We start from the raw sequence: 19,604 nt of genomic DNA on the forward strand, positions 1-19,604 counted from the left end.
GCATTGAAACCGGCACTGCTGTACATGAGTCCATCATTAGCTCAGGCGGCCACAGTGCGGCATCGCGGCAAGTCGACACTTGCTGTCCTGCCATGACCATGTATCCAAACAAGCACGAGTTCCATCAGCTTTCGGCCCCTTACTGTTCACTGCTTCTATTGTGGAGGAATGGCGCCCTCGTCGAGGCCGGATGCGCCGGCCTCGACATTGTGGTAGTCGAGGATCTCAGAGTACCTGCGACTCAAGTTAGCCTCTCGTTAGAAGGAGTGGAATCTGTTGCACATACATCATAATCTTCCAGGTATCTACAGGAAGATCAGCATCGTTGAAACTCCAATCAAACTTCTCCTCCGCCACGGGCTCATCAGTGGGATCGTGGTAAGGAGCAAGGTAATCATGCGAAAGCGCCTCGGCGGCCGTGATTCGCTTCTTCGGGTCAAAGACAAGCATGCGCTCCATCAGGTCGATCGCTGACTCACGTTAGTACCAAGTAGAGAGATAAAATTACATTGACCACGTACCAGAATCGTCCGCGTTCTTAAACTTGTTACGGAGAGGCTGGCGTTCGCGCTTAGGGAGCGACTTGACAAATCGTAGAGTCTGTAGCATGTTAGCGGATATGTATCATTGCGCATCTGAGTGTGCTACTTACATTTTCACTGGCAATGGTGTTGATGACATCATCGGGAGGTGTTCCAAGGAGTTCCGTAATAATGGAAAACTGATTGACGTGATCCTTGCCAGGGAACAGCGGCTTGCCGTCAAGCATCTCGGCGAAGATGCAGCCTGCGCTCCAAATATCGACCTCGATGTCATATTTTTGCCATGTGAGCATAATCTCGGGAGCGCGGTAGTATCGGGTGGAAACATAGCCCGTCATCTGAGGGTCCTGGATTCGAGCGAGGCCAAAGTCGCAAATCTTCAGATCGCAGTTTTCGTTGACGAGGATGTTGCTAGGTTTCAGGTCACGATGAACGACGCCGGCCGAGTGGACGTATTTGAGACCGCGCTGGAACCAGGACTAATTAGTCTGTGTGGATGTATGCTTCATTGGTCTGGCAACATACCATGATCTGGTACAAAAAGTATTGGATGAATTGCTTCTCGAGTGGTCTCGATGTGAGAAGTCTGTGAAGATCGGTTCCTAGGAGCTCGGTGACGAAATAGCTGGGGTCGAGTCAGTACGGTCGCTAAACTCGGGCACGGGCTGGCCAAAGCCGCATACATGTCTTCGAGGGGAGAAATGAAAATGTCGCTCAGAGAAATGACCTGGAGAGGGTTTTGGTTAGCTTTATGCGAGCTGCGGGGGGTCGAGGGTGCGGTACATTCTCATGTCGGAGGTGCTTGAGAAGTTTGAGCTCACGGTAGGTACGCTTGGCAAGGACGGGAGTGCTGAAGGGCTTCATAATCTTCTTGACGGCGACATTTTGGTTGGTGAGCTGATCTCTGGCAGAGCTGGATTCGTGTTAGTGAGGCTGCTCGTGCCGCGATGTCGACATTTGCATGTTGGGCATTCCGCAGCCAACGTACCAAACGAGTCCAAAAGCTCCCATGCCCACAGGCTGGAGGTCGGAGTATCTAAGAAAACTGTCAGAATGGCAAAAAAGACCGAAAAATGGCGCAAAGCCGGGGTATGGCGATGCGTACCTCGACGTTATCTCAAACGTCGTTCCAAAGATCTGCGCGCGAACGAATTCCGCCATTGTGAGGGGCAGCCGAGAGTAATACGCGGCTTAAATATGCGTGGTGAGAGAGGGGAGCAAAGCGGTCAAGGGCGCGGGGTAACGTCCTGGAAACGGCGATTGGGCCAAAATAGATGCTGATGGGCAAGGCAGACGGTCGATACGGGCGACGCTGGGATCGAGAGGGCGACGGGCGTGACGAGCTTGGTGATGGAGTGCGGTGAGGAGGAGAGGATGCGTGGACGATGTAGCGCACAGGTGGGATTGCCAGCAGATGGAGGGGAGCTTGACTTTTGCGGCTGTGGGCAAGGGCGGGGCAGCAGCGCAGGAGCGGCGTACAGCAAGCAGCGCAACGTGTGGCGGGTGGCCAAGGAGCTCCAGCAAAATCGACTGAGGCGGGGTTTTATTTAATCAACCTGGTCTGGGCCGTTGTAGTGCCAGTGCCAGTACGGAGCAGCCGCTATTGATTGAGTCGCTGCACAAGACCGGCCGAGACCGATTAATGGGGTTTTCGCTGTCGTGGAGGCTCGGAGAGAACCTAGAGTGCCGCCGATTGAGTCAGCATGAAAAAAAAAAAAAAAAAATGGCGAGAAAAATGAAGGCAGTTTCTGCTGCGACAGTCGTCTCCAACAGCAGCATTCGATAATCGCATGCAGCCAGAAGCAAAACGGTGCGCCACAACAAGCTTTGCAACGCTGCCCGTCACAGGCGAGGCGAGCCCGCTGTAATGCGCACCCGCGGCCCGCTGTAGGCAGGTGGCGTCCGTTGCATTACAGCGGCAGCCACAATCAACGTGGACGACTGACGACAAGTCAACGCCCAACTGCCGATGCCTCATACCAATCAAGTCGGTCGAAACGCTGCAAAGCTCCCTGTCTCGGTCGCAGCAGAGACGAAACCGTTATCCAGGCCCTGCAGACGGCTTTGCCTGCGAGCAGCTTGCGCTCCCCTCCCCCCGTCGCTCCTCCTGCAGTGACATTCTGTGAGGGCCTTGTGGTCCCCGAGGCGCTGTAGACTTGGGTGCCCCAGCTGCTGCTGCAGCCACTTCCACTGTACGCCGACCGAGTGTGTCTTGCTGCGAGCATGTAATTCACCTGCGGCGGCCAGACCCGATAGCAAACAGCTTATGGAAGCCCCAGGGCAAGTGCCAGAACAAAAAGAGAAACTGGAGGGCAAAAAAGGGTATACGAACCTTTGTTTGAAACGCGTAAACGAGCGTGGCGACGAGCAAGCGAATCGTACCGAGCAGAGGCTTTCGCGGGCGGTATTCTAGAATCTATTCAACAAGATGCTGCTAATCTCTTCACTGTATAGTACCAATCGATTGTCAGTTGAAAGAATTCACTGGAAGACCGCGGAAGCAATGCCAATTCCGTCGCAGAGAATAATCCTTTGGGCTTGGTGGCGGGACACAGAGAGGTCCTGCGTGGGGCAATTTGGCTCGCTGCAGAAGCTGCTGGTAGTGGCGTGCTGTACCGACTAGGCGGCGGCAGAGGGAGAGGAGGAGGGCATTCAGCATCAGAAACATACCAAAAACACAATCTTGTACTATCGCGAGGCAAGGAAATAGTATGAAGGGTCAGAAAAGGAAACCAGGGTGCTACCTTTTCCAGAAACGCAAAAGGAAAGTAGAAAAAAAAAAGCCGAGCAAAGGGACCAGGCGGGCGGCGCCAGCGACCTAGCCTAACAAGCTTGGCTCCTCTTTCGCCATGGAAGAATGCGACGAATGTCCACATTCCCTCGAGATCGAGATTTCAGCAAGTAAGTTAGTACCCAGCTGGCCGGGTTCGTTTGAGAAGGGGCACAATGGTACGTATCGACGTTGGGCTACTGGTAGAAGCGCCGTGACCATGACAGAAGGTCCATAATATTGTAGCAGGACACTAATCAGTTGAAGAAGAAGAAGAAGAAGAAGAAAAAGAAGAAAAAACCGTTCCAACATCGTGATGTTTGCTTTGGTAGCGAAACGGCCATTTTTGTCAACGATTCGTCTTTGATGTCTCTTGTCCTCTTCGTGATGATAAATAAGCCTGCTCAAGTGTTTAATGCTCTCCCCCTCCGTCATCTCTATTCAGGATCACCCATCCTCACCACATGGTTGTTTCTTCCACAAGTTACACGCCAGTCTTCACCGCAGTGACGTATTATCGGAAATTTTCCAAAACCGCATCTACCCCTCCAAGGTCCCTCTTTGCAGAAACACCTTCTTGCACCTTCCCCTCTGGTCGATGCGATGCTCATGTGCTGCCCTGGTCACACACAGCCAGACCCCATCGACATGGCATTTTGCGCTACCTCGGCTCAGAATTCCATCAATCACACACTGCATTTTCCTCCCGAAAATTACAATGGATTTTTCCCGTATCCCGCGCAGGGGCTAGTGGTGGTGCCGCGGAGCGAACCGTCCGGTCCAGCTTACATTGAGTTAGACACCAGCGATGCCCCGCGATACCTACTGCACGGCCGTTGTGCTGTCATCGGCATTTGGCGCCTAGATCGGCTTCGAAACACCACTGGCGTCGCCCCACCACTGGCTATAGCTTGTCTGCAAAGCCTCATCTTCAACCGCAACACCACTGGCGCCGATTTATTTGATAGCGCGTCTACGTACTCATCGAAGCAGCAATGTATCATATTCTTTAATAATAAGACTATCAGTGCATGCGCACAACTGAAGGAACCCTTGCCAATCTGCCATTTCCTTCTGTCATCCCGACTGTCGCCCGACCGAACCCAAGAATTAGGCTCTGCTCCATGTCTGCCTCTCTGCCGTACATCACTCCTTGATGGGCAGCGGCTCCACGTTCCAGATGCTCTCCGCATACTCGTTGATGCAACGATCGCTGCTGAAGAAGCCCATGCGGGCAACCGCCGTGATGCACTTGGAAACCCATTCGTCCTGGTTGCGGTATGCCTCATCTACAAGTCGGTGCGTCTCAATGTAGCTGTGGAAATCGTCCGACACCAGGTAGTAGTCACCATGCTGGCGAACCGCAGCAACCAGCGCGCCGAAGTCGTGTGGCGTCCCGAAGGTGCCCTTTTCAATCTCCTGGAACACTGCGTCCAAGTCAGAGTCGATGGCGTGTGAGCCGTACGTGTGGGCATGACGCAAGTCCTCCACATCTTCCGAGAGGTTACCGAACAAGAAGATGTTGCTCTCGCCAACTTCTCTCGTGATTTCAATGTTGGCACCGTCGCATGTGCCAATGATCAAACCACCGTTGAGAACAAACTTCATGTTGCTAGTACCGGAGGCTTCGGTTCCGGCAGTGGAGATGTGCTCGCTGATATCCGAGGCAGGGCAGATGATCTCGGCCTTGCTGACATTGTAGTCTTCCAAGAAGATGACCTTGAGCAGGTCACCAATATCGGAGTCATTGTTCACAACTGACCCAACAGAGTTGATGAGATGAATGATTTGCTTGGCCATCCAGTATCCGGGAGCAGCCTTGCCACCGAAGATGGAGACTCGCGGCTGCTGTTTCTTGCGTTCATTGGGGGACATCTTCTTGAGCGCCAGGTAGCGGTGAATGACACCGAAAATATTCATCTGCTGGCGCTTGTACTCATGGATACGCTTCACTTGAATATCAAAGAGTGATGCCGGGTTGACAGTCACACCAAGAGTGTTCTTGATGTGCTTGGCCAAGCGAACCTTGTTGGCATACTTGATCTCAGCCCATTCCTTGCGGAATTCCTTATCGCCAGCAAATTGCTCGAGCTTGGCCAGCTTTGTCAGATCGGTAAGGAAGCCATTGCCGCCACACTTGCTGGCAATCAACTCGGACAGACGAGGATTGGCCTGGTGAAGCCATCTGCGGGGTGTCACACCGTTGGTGACGTTGGTAAACTTGTCAGGGCCGTAAATGGCGACAAAGTCTTTGAAGATGGTAGTCTGAATGAGATCAGAGTGAAGCTCAGCAACACCATTGACCTTGTGGGATCCGACAATGGCGAGGTAAGCCATGCGAATCATCTTGGGCTGCGACTCTTCAACTATGGAAACGCGACGGAGTATTTCCCGGTCGTCTGGGAATTTCTTTTCGACCAGCTGCAAGAAGAACAGGTTGATGTCAAAGATGATCTGCAGATGCCTAGGCAAAAGGTTCTGCAAAAGGCCAACGGGCCACTTCTCGAGGGCCTCGGGAAGCACGGTATGGTTGGTGTAGCCAAACTAGAAAGCGCATCAGTGGTGTGCTGGAAATATCTTGCTGCGTTTTACTCACGGTGTTGGTGACAATGTTCCAAGCCTGGTCCCACGGAAGACCTTCAATATCCACCAGGATACGCTGCAGTTCGACAATAGCAAGAGTAGGGTGGGTGTCGTTGAGTTGAATAGCAACCTGCTCTGGGAACTCGCTCCATCCGCGTCTCGACTTCTTGAAGCGTCGAACAATGTCGTAAAGAGAGGCAGCAACCCAAAAGTACTGTTGCTTCAGACGCAACTCTTTGCCTCTCTCGAGATTGTCATTGGGATACAGTACAGCACTGATGGTCTCGGCACGCTGCTGATCGGCGACGGAGCTTTCGTAGTCGCCATTGTTGAACTTCTGAAAGTCAAACTCGCCTCCAGAAGCCTTGCTGGACCAGAGACGCAAGTTGTTGGTGGTGGGTGTAGCGTAACCTGGAATAGGAACATCGTACGCGACGGCCTGGACAACCTCACCGCCCTCCCAGACGGAAATGTTCTTGCCGTCGGCGTCGGTCGATTTCCTGACGTTGCCATAAAATTGAATCTGTGGTTCGTGTTAGTTGCGGAGACCCTAAATCCATGTGTAAAAAACACTTACGTCAACAGTCACATCGTGACGAGGAAACTCCCAGGGGTTAAAGTCCAGCCAGTAGTCGGGAACTTCAACCTGATATCCATCAATAATTTCCTGCTTGAAGATGCCGTAGCGGTAGCGAAGGCCGTAGCCCCAGGCGGGGTAGTTGAGCGATGCCAAGCTGTCGAGGAAGCAAGCGGCGAGACGGCCGAGGCCACCGTTTCCAAGGGCCGCATCATTTTCTTGGGTAATGATGTCTTCAATTCTGAACCCAAGATCGGCAAGGCCAGCTGATGACAATTTGTATAAGTACAATAGAAGTAGTGTGCAGCTGATGTGCTGGCTTACCTTTGGCAGTGTCTTTGAGGCCAACGTTGAGCATGGCATTGTCAAGAGCACGACCCATGAGGAATTCGAGGCTGAGGTAGTAGACTCGCTTGGTGTCGCTAAAGGTTTGCTGCTGCTGTGTCCTGTTCCAATCGGTAATGAGACGGTCGCGGAAAGCTAAGCTGGTGGCGGCATAGGCGGCCTTCTCGTCGCAGTTGAACAAGCTGCGGGCGAGGGTAGTCTCGACATGACGGACAACTGCACGCTCAAAGCCATCCTGGTCCTCGAAATTCTTGACGGTATGCTTCTCCCAAGCTGCGCGCTGGGGCTCGGGGATGGAAGCTATGGCAGACGGCGTGTTAGTCGTACGGAACGCAGTACATTAAATCAAGACGCTAAGTGCTTTGCACTGATGTCTGTCCAACCCCGCACCCCGCCTTAAACTGGAGATGTGGGCAAGCTCGGACAGCTAGCTGCCAACGAGAGCAAACGCCGTTGAAGAGTAAAATTGGGAACTGGTAGGGAAGAGACTTGCCTTGGACACTTTTGATCTCGCCAGCGCCAAAGCCGGTAAAGGTTCTCTTGTGCTTGGGGCGCGAGATGCCTGCGGGCCCGACGGCACCCTGGATGTCGACGATTGGGGCAGAGGTGGAGGGGCGACGCTGGCGGGTGGGCAATGCTTGCTCAGACGCCATGGCTGGTCGATGCGATGCTTAACAGTGCTTCAAGTATTTCTTGGGAAACGAGATGGACAGGAGAAAAGGTTGAGCGGGACGAGACACTTCGGGAATGATCGAGGATGGAGGAGGAAAAGGAAGAGGGGACGAGAGCTTTGGAGAAGAGAGAGGTGAGCTCTTGACAGGCGCCGCCGTCCCTGGTATTTCTTGGGCCGGTGGCTTAAAGGCAAAAGGGTAAGGGTAGGTAGGCAAATAACAGCCCATCGAACCACTGAAACCCAGCCTAGCTCGCCAGTCTACAGCTTAGGTCGGCCGCTAAAAGGACATCTATACTAAGAAACAAGGAGCTACCCGCCCGGTGCTGCGGATGGTCTGATGTGTTGTCAGCGGTTGCACCGCGCCATCAACTTTCTGCATCCTTTTGGTGGCAAAAGCACATCCTGGGAGCTCTTTTGACCGCGATCCAACGAGCGTCTGGACCAGTCCTTGGTGGGGGGGAGCTGCTAACGTTAGTTAGAGAGGGAGCTGTTGCTGCGGGGTACGTGGTACGGCCAGCTCTCAAGCCTTCCTTAGCTGCTCATGCAATCGGCCCTAGATTTCGTTGGGACGCTCCGAGTCCAGACTGGGGAAAACTGATTATCCTCCGTCGGTCTGTCCGGAATTTACTGAGCGATATGCAAAAAGCCGTATCATGGTTTTTACGAGGTTGAGTTGTCAGCACTAAAGTTGCAGCTTTGCAAGAGCCGCAACACCTGCTCTTCTACATTGCATGGATGGCCATGTCGGTAACAAAACAAGCAGCTGCCGCCGCTCTGCCAGTAACAGCACGATAAATTAATTTCTGCATCTAATTACCACGTCTTATTTTTCTTTCTTGAATCTATTGTTTTTGATATATATATATCCAATTTACACATTATAAGCCGAGCACGAAGAAGGGCGACACCTATCACAATACTGTCCTCGCCCATCACGAGGCTAGCAAAAAAGACGCTGATAGTTATTAGAAAAAAGAAAGAAATTAAAGCAGCATAAGAGGAAAAGGAAAAATAATAGGAATAAGAAGAATAAGGGGGATAAGAAGAATAAGGGGGATAAGAAAGGATAAGTAAAGCAAGAAAGATTAGGAAAAGAGAAGGTAGATAATAAGATATAGAAGGTATTATAAGTGACTAGTTCTACTTGATGACGAACAGCGTGTTGTTCTGGCACTCCCGTGCCAATCTAGTCTCTGTTTTGATATCTTTTTTCCCTGACCGCTATCCTAAGATGCTAGCTTTTTAAGGTAAACTTGGAAGTTTCCGCTCATGTTTTCTCTATTTCTTTTATTTGCAGCAACTGATGACCTGTCGCCTGTCCAGCATCTTGCCGCACCACCGTCCAACCCCAGCTCGCCGGGCGGCCTAGATGAGTTAGACTCTGCATCACCAGTGTGGCAACAAATTCCCAACTCTGCTCATCCATTGCATTCCCTATCTGCCTTCCTAATCTATCATGGCGCACCGTTCGCTTCGCAGCCGAATTGCCTTTCCGGCCATCATCGCGCAAGCCCAACGCGCTTGCCACGCTACGGATAGCGCATCCATCAGCATTTACTAAGAAGTTGCTAGCGGCTACAATGGTGACATCGCCTGTCCCATAGCCAGGATGGCCCAACACGCCATTTTCCATTCAACGCACCACCGCATTTCTCTGCTTCCTCCTTGTCTCTCTGAACAACCCTGCTAGACCAACAGCGGCTTGCTCACGATCCCGGCCTTTGTCTTTTACACTAACACTGTCTCGGAGCGGAGCGCGTCGACGACATTGTTGGTTGCCGGCTGGATTCGGCCTCGCTTATTAAACCGCTCTCGCCCTGCGCCATGCTATCCTGCGATCCTCTGCCTTGAGCTACCTCCAATGCTAAAGATTGCCGTTCTTGGTCGCACACTACACTGAGGCACTGCGTCCTTGACGCGACACTGCGCAATTTGAGCGTCAGAGCCATGGAGCGTTACCACGACTTGGATTCTACCTCCGACTACGCCGAGTCGTTCTCGGCTTCAGAGTTCACCTCAATTAAGACCAATCGTCTACTCTATCTCTACGAACATGGCCGGTATGTTGCATACATCTGCTTGCAGGCTTTGCTGACCTGGCCAGTCGGTATCAAGGCGTCGTTGCCGATCGCTATGGTCTGCCCAACGACGAGGCCGAGCAGCTTCGCGAGGGCATCAAGCATAGGCTCTACCTGGACCACATCCTCAAGGGCAACTATTTCTTGGCCCCGATCGGTGAACGCCCCCAGAAGATTGTCGATCTCGGGACCGGCACCGGCATGTGGGCATTGGAAGGTGAGGCTCCGCCTTCTCGCATCTCTTCTCGCTAACGTGATGCGTCTCAACAGTCGCTGAAAAGTACCCCAGTGCCCGAGTCATTGGAACTGATATTTCCGCTATTCAACCAAGCTGGGCCCCTCCAAACCTTGAATATCGCGTCGAAGACCTCGAAGACGAACATCGCCCGTGGACGAGCATCTATAATGGTGCCGATCTCGTCCATTGCCGGTTCTTGATGCAGGTGATTCGCGACCCTAGGCGCATGATCCAAACCATTTTTGAGTAAGTATGCTCTTTTAGAGAAGCTCTTCCGCTGACTTGGCAGCCGTCTAAAACCTGGCGGTTGGATCGAATGCCACGACATAGTGGCAGAACTCTACACTGAAGATGAATCTGTCGACAAGGACCATCCAATCAACCAGCTGTACAATCTTATCGACGGTCCATTCACAGAGTTTTACAAGTGGAACTTGCATATTGCGCTGGAGCTGCCCAAATTAATCCTCGAGGCTGGTTTTGTCAACGTGTCGACGCGTCGAAATAAGATTCCCATGGGTCGCTGGCCGAGCGAGCATCACGCGCGGGAGATGGGTCTTTTTCAACAAACAATTGTTTTAGATTTTGCTCTGGCTGTGTTAGCCAAGCGCGATATTCTTGGATTAGACCAAGACGAGGCGGCCGAGCTGGGCCAGCAGGTTCTCGACTCTGTACATGACGACAGCACGCACGCTTACATGGACTGGGCCGACGTGTGGGCACAGAAGCCCGTAACGGCAATATGACAGACGACAATGTATAGAGACGCTGACATGTATAAAGTAAAATTAGACAGAAGATATAGTTCGGACACTAGATACGAAAAATATGAGGACCAGGACAATGGTAAAATAGTTGTAACGTGCGATTGATTTGTTGGGACTGTTGCAACTCTGTGGGGCGGTTTTGTGACAGGCCGGGTCTCGACAGTCGCGACACCGCCTCACGTCCAACATCACTCGCCATCACCTACGCGCTCATCAACCATGAACGCTTAAAATGGTGTCCCTCGGTATCCTTTCGTCTAGCGACAAGGCGTCAGCGAACCGATCCAAGTCCGCCCACGCAGAGTCCGAGCTGCTACCAGACTACATCCACGACGCCGCGCAGCTACCATGTGTCCCACCCGAGCGGCCCGACCTCCATCAGCTCAACAGCTGCCTCGAGGCGCTGGCCGCCGTGTTCCCCGACATCCAGATCGAAGTCTTTCGCGAGCTACTGTCCAACTTTGATGGCGAGTCGCGGCTCGCCCTCGTCGCGGATGCGCTGCTTAAGAACCGCGTCACATGGGTCAAGGGCCGCTGGCGAGTCCCTGACAAGGACGACCCGGCCGGCCCGGCCGTGCCCCGACCCGACGCATTTCGAAGCCCCGAGTACAAAAAGGCGGTGCGCACGCTCGCCTGGCAAGAGTTTCGCGGCCTGTCTCGTTCTGCGATTGACGGTGTCCTTGCCGAGTCCAACTACTCGTACCTCGAAGCCCGCCGCACCCTCACCACGCTGTCGTCCAAGTCGTGGCGGTTTACGATATCCTCCATCTTCTTTCGACGAAAGCCAATAGCCACCGGAGAGGCCGAGAACCACCCACTCGTCGTTTGGAAATCCAGCGGGCAGGGCTCTATCCTACCCACCATTCGTGCAACCGGTAGCGCCGAACTGGACAGAGAGCTCTACGAAACGCTGGTGGCACCGTTAAAGGCACGAGACAGGGAGTCCAAGGAGGCTACCGATCGCGAGTTGGCCCAAACATTGAACCAACAGGAAGCAGAAGAGGCCGGGGCTATATATGAGTGCGGATGCTGCTTCACCACGGCCCCGTTTGAAGAAATGACTTCGTGCACGAAATCCGGGCACATGACTTGCTTCAACTGTGTGCGCCACTCTATAAAGGAAGCACTCTTCGGGCAGGGCTGGCAGAGCAGCGTCAACGCCGCGACGGGTACGCTCAAGTGCCTATCTACCGAGGGTGATCGATGTCCTGGGCAGGTCCCATACGAGCAGCTTCAGCAGGCCATGATGCAGCAAAAGAGTGGCGCCGAAATGCTACTCAAACTAGATCGTCGCTTGGCAGACCACGGTCTGATTGAGTCTAGGCTCCCCCTGATTCGATGTCCTTTTTGCAACTATGCGGAAATCGACGACCTGTACGTGCCGGCGGAGGAGGCTCGACTTCGCATCCGATTCGACAGCGGCTACCAGATGCTGTTTCTCGGAGCCACAGCAATTGCGATGCTTCTGCTGCTTCCAGCCATTCTCATCGTCATGCTGCTCTGCGCCGTTGTGGCTGCATACGTCCCGCTGGCCCCGTATCTCAAGGAGCACTGGACGCGGGCAGTCGGCCGACACAGCCGCCGACGGCGCGGCCTCAAGTTTACCTGCCAGAGTCCCGAATGCAAGCGCGTCTCGTGTCTCTCGTGCCACAAGTCCTGGAAGGATATTCACATCTGCCACGAGTCATCGCTGGTCGCGCTGCGCACCCAGGTCGAGCAGGCCATGAGCATGGCGGTCAAACGCGTATGCCCCAGATGCAGCACGTCATTTGTCAAGAATTCTGGCTGCAACAAGCTCACCTGCCCCTGCGGATACAAGATGTGCTACGTTTGCCGCGCCGATATAGGTGAAGAGGGCTACCGCCACTTTTGCGATCACTTTCGTCCCGACGGCGACCCGAGGCTTTGCAAGGAGTGCGATCGCTGCAACCTGTGGGAGTCGGAAGACACGGACCGCATACTGCGCGAGGCGCGGGAAGACGCGGAGCGCAGGTGGAAAGACATGGAGAAGAGAGAGCTGTCCGGTAGCGAAAAGGCCTTTTTGGCCACGGGCTATATAAACAAGAGCCACGATGTTGGTCTGCGCAAGCTACTGCGGCGCGGCCAGCTTCCCACACCCGCCGAAGTGTGCGACTTGGTGATTGACACTGTTTTCATTTAGTCATGACTTACGAAGCGTTGATTGCATACCCTACGAATTATAATAGACATCAATATGAAGCATTCCTTTCAAGCAGTGTATTCATGTCTATATCTAGAATTATGCGCAAGTGCTTTTACAATGCCCAGCCCAACAGTACTCCGCAGTCGTACTCATCACAGGTCGGCCTTGCCAAAGGCCTTGTTCATGGCATTGTGAGCCAGCTCGACACCCAAGAACGTGGCGGCGTTGGCAGGCACAGCACGCGCCAGCGCAGGGCCGAAGCCCGGGAAGAAGGCCTTGAAGCCACCACGTCCGTACAGCTCGCGAATCACGCCGCCCAGCGTGACGTTGCCCTCGGCCGTCTGGAGGCGCGACTTGACCGTGTCGACCGGGAAGACGGGGATCCACATGGCGATGCCCGCCGCGCCACCGGCCGCGATGATGGCGCCGATGCTCAGGTCGCCCGTGGGCCGGCCGGTGACGGGGTCCTTGGGGCTGAGCTTGCGCTTGATGTACTCGTAGGCGGCAAAGTAGGCGGCGGAGCCGGGCCCGTCGCGGGCGAGGGTGGCTACGCTACCGCGGAAGACGCTGCGCAGGCCGCCCTCCCTGTAGAGCTGGCGGACGACGTCGACGCCGCCGTTGTACTTTGGCTTCTCGCCGGCCGCGAGCGGCTTCTGGCCCTGGACCTGGAGGATGACCTTGACGCGCTCGAAGGGCGCGGTGATGGCGGTCATGGGGATGGCGGAGAGGAAGCCGGCGGCCGAGACCTGACCGATGGAGAGGCCCTCGGGGCCGACGTTGGAGACGCTGGTGACTATTTGCTTGCCGACACCGTAGCCCCAGAACGAAACGGCGACTGACTTGTTAGCGGGAGCGTGCTTGCGCGGGAGGTGGAGGCGGACGTACACATGGGCGTCACGCCGACGAGCGGCGCGCTGACACCGGCGTAGAGGCCGCGGCGCAGGCCGTCGCGGGCCACGCTCTTCTTGACGACGTCGATGGCGGACGAGTAGACGCCGCTCTCGGCCGTCTGCAGGCGGACCTTGACCAGGTCAAAGGGGTGGCCGACGACGACGGCGCAGACGCCGCCGACGGCGCCGGCGCCCGTGTCGCGCAGCTGGTTGAGCAGGCCCGAGGCGGCCTTGGCCTTGACCTGCTCGGCGTCGGGCAGCTTCTGCTCGATCTGGGCGACGGCCTCTGTGGTGGCGGAGGAGGATCCTGACGTGGGCATCGTGACTGGCTGTGACGGGAAGTTGAGAGGAGAGGGATTGGCGTCTGTCGAGGCTGTCTTGACAAGCTCGGAACCGTGGTGTTCGAGTTCCCCAGATTTTCGAGCGTTCGGTTCGTGCGCTGGGGCCGAGGCAATGTGAACGTGGGGCGCGGAGCTTTTTTGTTTGCTAGTCGGGTCCAAACGCGCAGAAGCGAGGAGGATGGAGAGGAGAAGGAGCGCGTGCGAGCAATTGACGAGACGGAAAGAAGGGAAACAGTATCAGGAGGTGGGAAGAGAGAAATTAATTTGTCGTGGGAGGGTAAGGTAAGATGTGGTTGCGTTGGCGTGCTGCAGCGACAACGGCGGAACGAGTGGTGTGGTAGGGATTGTGACGTAGCAGCCAGTCAGATGCTGTATTTTCTGCTGCAGCATGCACGACTACTGGTGAACATAGCGTACCTAATAGTAAGGCCAGGGCCCGTCTTAGTAAAGCCGCAGCAGCCAGTGGCTTGCATTGGCTGGTCTTACAGCGCCATCTCGCCGATTTACAGCAGCCCCAGGCCCTCTAGCGTCACTCGGCAATGGGGGATGTAACCGCTGCAAGGTAGTAGGTAGTCTGCTAGGCCAGCCACTAAACCGGTCTGAGCCACCGCCCCTGGCCTTCCCGGCGGTAGCCTCTCGGTAACCAAGGCGGTCGCCGGTCACCGGCCGTCGTGGCTGGGCGGCAGACGGTTGCTGGTCTGTGTGGCAGGACAGAATCTTCTCAGCGTATAAAACAAAGGCTCTCGATCCCAGTTGTTTTAGTACTGCGAGCTCGGTTGGAGGGTGGTTTACGCGGAGGTGTTTCGCGGAGTAGTGGTATTGTTACGGGACAGTAACACGGAGGACTCAGTCCACCAGTACTCCGTGACTTTGCTTAACAAATCACCCAATAGCGCCGATACTGTTTACAACTCGTCCGTGTCCGGCATCACGAGGCTCGTGTCGCAGGCTGCGCTCCGTGGCGGCAAGGCCGTGGTTGTCTCTTCATGGGAGTGGGCTCTCTCTCTGCCCCGGTTTGCGGCCGACGGTACGGAAGCGCAGTGTAAGGTCGGCCAGGATGGGGACAATCTCGAAAACGACGGGGTTTGTGAGCACGTCGGGAGCTGGCTGGAGTAGATATATACTGTAATAAAAAACCGCTTGGATGTTTTGTAGAGATATCTTTTCAACTGCATGCGCTGGTTACAGCAATAGAAAAGGCTTAGTGTTTATTGTGCGATGTTGCACGACCCCATGGTGCCATCTCCGGCTGTCCGACGCACGACAAACTTCCTCGGCTGTCACTGGCCTGTCCGTCCGTCAAACCCCGGCCGCGTCTGCGGATCAGATCTGGCTCGGTCGACGGCGCACTCCACCACAGGTCGACAGCACTTCTTTCTAAACGCCGTGGCAAAGAAGGACGCCGGCGGCTGTCAGCCACTATGCAAAGAATGAAATTGAAGAAGACTAAGAAAAACAATACAAGTAAGGAGAAATAGGAGAAAATAGGAAGAATAAGAGAGGATTAGAAGGTAAGGGGATAATTATAGGTCAACGAATCAACAAGCCACTACTTCTATTGCTTTGAGCGGCGTCTTTTTGTATCATCCACCTAGGTGTATTCTCGGAGGCAAAAATCGCAGTTAGCTTGAGTGATGACCAAAGAGAGACTTTGTTGATGAGACCTTGTATAATTTCTTGGCCATCTATTGACTTCGTCGCCAGTGTCCTTTTCCAAAAGACGGACGTCCGACGAAACGTCAAATTTATTGCCGCGAGGGTACAACAAGTTCGACAGTGGGCTGCTCCAATAGTGCTGGGTCGCTGGCACGATTTGAGACACTGCAAAAACATAATGGTAAAATAATTTAATCTCAACTGGTGGTTGGCGAGCTCTCAATAGGGCACCAACCCCAATCACCAGCTCGCATGCTGTCTTCTGACGCATTGCTCAGTTACTGGGTTGCCAAGGCTACAAGTACCTATAAATAAATGTGAGTTACACAGTGCCAACACAGCAACCACGACTGGTGCTTACCGGGCAGATACAAACAGCGAAAACAGTCATGGTCTCGGCAGGCATCCAGGCAGCGGTCAATCGTAAAAAGAACCCACCCCCTCCGTTCTGAATGTGAATGCCCTCTCTCAGACATCGCAACATCACCATAACATACTGAGTTTCCTCGCCAAGTTTCCTCACCCAGGCCGCAGCGGCTCGTCCGCTCGGCCGCGGTGCGTGTTCTCTGATGTCTACCTAAAGAAAAACGAGGAGTCTCCTAGGGAAGAAAAAAGAGGATTTGCAATTTCAACACTCCGGACACGAGCCTCTTCGAATTTAACTATCAGGCCCGCCAGCTGAATAAGCCCCCCGTCTGTGTTGTGACGTTCGAGAGCGTGTTAGCAGACTTCCAGTAATACTTTCTACCTTTGATTCACCACAGCACGGTAACAAAATCCGGCTCAATCATATCAGCTCTATTTCGAATACCAACAGAGCACTTCGTATGACTTCACGAACTTTTCCTCCGCCCCCCAAGGTTGGTATCTCCACAAACGACCAATCTACAAGCAAGCACTGACATTCTGCTCTTCAGTTGCCAAGCTTGTCATCCTTTCGTTCTGCTGGCGGTGGGCATGAAAACTTCCAAGCTCTCTCTCGCTAGGCTACGGTTCAGGTCCACGATGCGAGAGCTCAGAAGAATTCGGCATCAGGCCAGGTACCAGGCCAACTGCAAAGTCCCAGGACAAAAGCCCGACTTGGCGGTTACGAAAAGCATACCAGGAGTTTTACAAGAAAAGCACATCTGCCGTCTTCTCGCAAACGTGAGAAGAAATTTCCTGACAATGGCCAGACCTTTGACGACAAACGGCCAAAGGATGACGGAAAAAAAAAACCCCACGACAGTTGGGAACCAGGGGATATACTCCAGGAAGATGTCCCAAGTTTCTTGATCGTCAAAACAGCAACACAAACGTCTCGCGAGGACGCCTCTCACGCTCGCGATGACAACCAAGCCGTCCGTCGCCATTGCCGACGCGCGGGCACGCCCCAGCAGGCACGCTGGGCTGCGTGCTCCCAGTTCTGTTGCGCCTTTACGGTACGAACTGGGTGTTATTACTACGATACGATTCTTGAGCCCTTTCCCCCCCACACACATATCTACGATTTCTCTTACTGTCGATTTTTTCTTGCGAGGCCATTTTTACGGCTATTATTTCTTTATCAAAAAATCCCCCCCGACTTGGCGAGTTCGAAAAAGATACCAGGCGTTTTACAAGAAAGCACCTTAGAAATTAACACAGATTCTTCGAATCTGGGAATTTTCCGTTCATCGAAGGCGACGGACTAGCTTTGAAAGCGATCAAGTTTACCAAGACCACTCTCTGCTCCTCCTTACCCATTCGCTTATCGGAATCTACTTCAAACAGGCAAACGGAATAAAGCTGTGTGTCCTACGACGAGTTTTTGCAGTCACGACTTTCAAGATGGTATCCGAGGGCGCCGTATTACTCCGAGTAACCCCTGCCCAGTCCGACTGCAAACGCGTTGAGTTGCCAGCTGGCAGTCGCTTGTTTTTCCACGGCAGCTTGTCTGGTGAATTTTTTTCACACACAAAACAAAAACAGAAAATAACTATTGCTCCTACAATAATGTAAGTTGCCTTTTATCTCTTCTCTACTTTCTGCAAAGTCTGACAACGCTTGTTTCAGTCTTTGTACTTACACTTCCTGTCATCGTCACCTGTCCTCTCCAAAAGCCATTGCTCGCTCCTAAATCCGAACACAATGACAAACTCCCGCCGTGCTCGAAAGAGACGCAGACAAGACTCTCCTACGGCATTCAGACTGGAAGATGGCCAACATCCAAAAAGACTTGACTTGGAACAAGTGCCCGTCTACTCGAGAGACAAGGAGCTTGTTTCTCGTCTAGTCCGAGTCTACCAGACCTACGCGGGATCTCTCTCTCAACAGGAGCAAAGTGAATTTGTAAACATGATGCAGTCTGGCGACTATATGCTTCACAAGGGAGGCTCACCCCCTGTCCGAGCACCAAAGCATCATTTCTACATACAAATGTACGACATTTCCAGCGCACTTTGGCTTCGCGAAGAAATCACTTTCGTAAAGTGGGCTCTGCTAGCCACTTTATACCCTTGCGAAACTCTTTATGAGCTCGGCAAAGTCATCGCGGACCTGGGACTGGACCGACGACCTTGCTTCAACAAGTATGCCCGTTCGCACAAGACAACTCTGGAGAGCCTCGAGCTACCCAATCCATGGCAACTAGCGAAGCAATGCACAGTAAGGATTCGAATCATCTCTGTACTTGAGCTCGGGACAAGGAATGTAAGCAATCATTCTGTGTGCTTTTCTTCTCTACGATGAGCACTAGCTCTTCTGGTGTTACAAGACACTGACTTCTTTGTCCTAGCCGATCCGAATTTTGCCTGAGAGCACGCCTGAACTGGGCCCGGTTGTCGCTTCAGAGCCCTCAGAAGAACCTCAAACTGAAGATATGAATGGAGTTCCAGATCACATGAATGTTTCGGGTCATGTCAAAGACGCATCCACAAACACCATTCAGATCGCAGAAATCCTGTCGGTGCAAGTAACTCAAGCAGTTGTCGCCCGCCTCGAACGCGAGCGTGATGCCGATCGCAAAGAGATGGCACAATTAAGAGCAGATGTCGCTCAACTCAAACACGAGCGTGCTGCTGATCGCAAAGAGATGGCACGACTGAGACAAGAGCGTGATGCTGATCGCAAAGAGATGGTACGACTTGGACAAGCGCAGACTAATCGCGAGAGGACTGAAAGACTTCTCGAAAGAAACCTTGACAAAAACACCGCGGCAATCGAAAGCTATCGTAGTGATACTACAACTTCATTGCAAAAAATGCAAAACAATCACGAAAAATTCGAAGAATTCGAACTGGAAAGGATGTCGCATCAGCAGAAGCTAGCAGCATTATTCCAAGAGCATTATGAGCGACTAGAAGTAGTGAAGGCATCGTGAGCGGCTAACCGACATGATAGTTGTGTGAGTACTGTTGGACGGGAGAGGCAAAGGGAGAGGGAAAGGTAGAGACGGAGGATGCGGGCGAGGACTACAGAATGAAAACGGAGACAAGGCCCTGAATGTATGGATTCCCTGTTTATTTTACATGTAACTATAAAAAAAAATTAATTGTGCCGTACTTGCTTGTCCATCGTGCTATGTTGACTATAGCAATGCGTGAATCTGGATACCCGGGTGATTCGACGCGGCTTCGAATACATGCTCCGCACTTTCGTGCTGATTTGTCCAAAATGTGCACGCGCGCAGGTATGCACGTTGACGGCTGGCAGTGCCGTTTGAATTGGGGAAGGAACGAAAATTTTCTTGAACGCATAAAATGCGCGGTTTCCTGGTCTGCAGAAGCCAGGAAGCTCTGTGAAGATGCGCCGGAGAGTATGGGCGGTGCCGGACTGCGTTCCCGCCGGGCGAAAACGGGAGGCAGCTTGCCGCCCAGACGAAACTACAAGGCTGGTCGAGAGAAACATACAGCAAAGTCAAAATACATTATTTCGCATTTACGAAGTAGCTAGCAAGCTTGCTTGTTTGTTCTAATGCATTGTCTTGGTCTGTTGTCCTGCTGAAGCGGCTCACGTTTGCT

The 19,604-nt window shown here is 53.3% G+C and overlaps 6 protein-coding genes across 6 annotated transcripts; 3 read left to right on the forward strand and 3 right to left on the reverse strand.

The window, feature by feature from the left end:
- Window positions 1–155: 155 nt before the first annotated feature.
- On the reverse strand, window positions 156–1,703 carry LMH87_006398 (uncharacterized protein; the record flags this gene model as incomplete). Its single annotated transcript, XM_056204278.1, has 9 exons — window positions 156–234; window positions 287–470; window positions 522–600; window positions 653–1,009; window positions 1,068–1,167; window positions 1,226–1,269; window positions 1,326–1,455; window positions 1,531–1,578; window positions 1,648–1,703. 9 exons carry the CDS (start codon window positions 1,701–1,703, stop codon window positions 156–158), a joined length of 1,077 nt encoding a protein of 358 aa, XP_056059651.1.
- A 2,755-nt stretch (window positions 1,704–4,458) lies between these two features.
- LMH87_006399 (uncharacterized protein) lies at window positions 4,459–7,470 on the reverse strand (the record flags this gene model as incomplete). Its single annotated transcript, XM_056204279.1, has 5 exons — window positions 4,459–5,856; window positions 5,909–6,418; window positions 6,473–6,738; window positions 6,797–7,117; window positions 7,311–7,470. The coding sequence occupies 5 exons, from the start codon at window positions 7,468–7,470 to the stop codon at window positions 4,459–4,461; spliced, it is 2,655 nt and encodes an 884-aa protein (XP_056059652.1).
- A 1,967-nt stretch (window positions 7,471–9,437) lies between these two features.
- Window positions 9,438–10,552, forward strand: LMH87_006400 (uncharacterized protein; the record flags this gene model as incomplete). The annotated part of the gene is made up of 4 exons (XM_056204280.1): window positions 9,438–9,550; window positions 9,595–9,785; window positions 9,839–10,052; window positions 10,096–10,552. The coding sequence occupies 4 exons, from the start codon at window positions 9,438–9,440 to the stop codon at window positions 10,550–10,552; spliced, it is 975 nt and encodes a 324-aa protein (XP_056059653.1).
- Window positions 10,553–10,805: 253 nt separating this feature from the next.
- On the forward strand, window positions 10,806–12,734 carry LMH87_006401 (uncharacterized protein; the record flags this gene model as incomplete). The annotated part of the gene is made up of 1 exon (XM_056204281.1): window positions 10,806–12,734. One exon carries the CDS (start codon window positions 10,806–10,808, stop codon window positions 12,732–12,734), a length of 1,929 nt encoding a protein of 642 aa, XP_056059654.1.
- A 155-nt stretch (window positions 12,735–12,889) lies between these two features.
- LMH87_006402 (uncharacterized protein) lies at window positions 12,890–13,947 on the reverse strand (the record flags this gene model as incomplete). Its single annotated transcript, XM_056204284.1, has 2 exons — window positions 12,890–13,572; window positions 13,623–13,947. The coding sequence occupies 2 exons, from the start codon at window positions 13,945–13,947 to the stop codon at window positions 12,890–12,892; spliced, it is 1,008 nt and encodes a 335-aa protein (XP_056059655.1).
- Window positions 13,948–16,451: 2,504 nt separating this feature from the next.
- Window positions 16,452–18,964, forward strand: LMH87_006403 (uncharacterized protein; the record flags this gene model as incomplete). The annotated part of the gene is made up of 5 exons (XM_056204285.1): window positions 16,452–16,484; window positions 16,542–16,575; window positions 17,575–17,600; window positions 17,659–18,294; window positions 18,380–18,964. 5 exons carry the CDS (start codon window positions 16,452–16,454, stop codon window positions 18,962–18,964), a joined length of 1,314 nt encoding a protein of 437 aa, XP_056059656.1.
- Between the last annotated feature and the right edge of the window lie 640 nt (window positions 18,965–19,604).

The sequence above is a fragment of the Akanthomyces muscarius genome, chromosome 1 (assembly GCF_028009165.1).
Source record: "Akanthomyces muscarius strain Ve6 chromosome 1, whole genome shotgun sequence".
Classification (NCBI taxonomy): Eukaryota; Fungi; Ascomycota; class Sordariomycetes; order Hypocreales; family Cordycipitaceae; genus Akanthomyces; species Akanthomyces muscarius.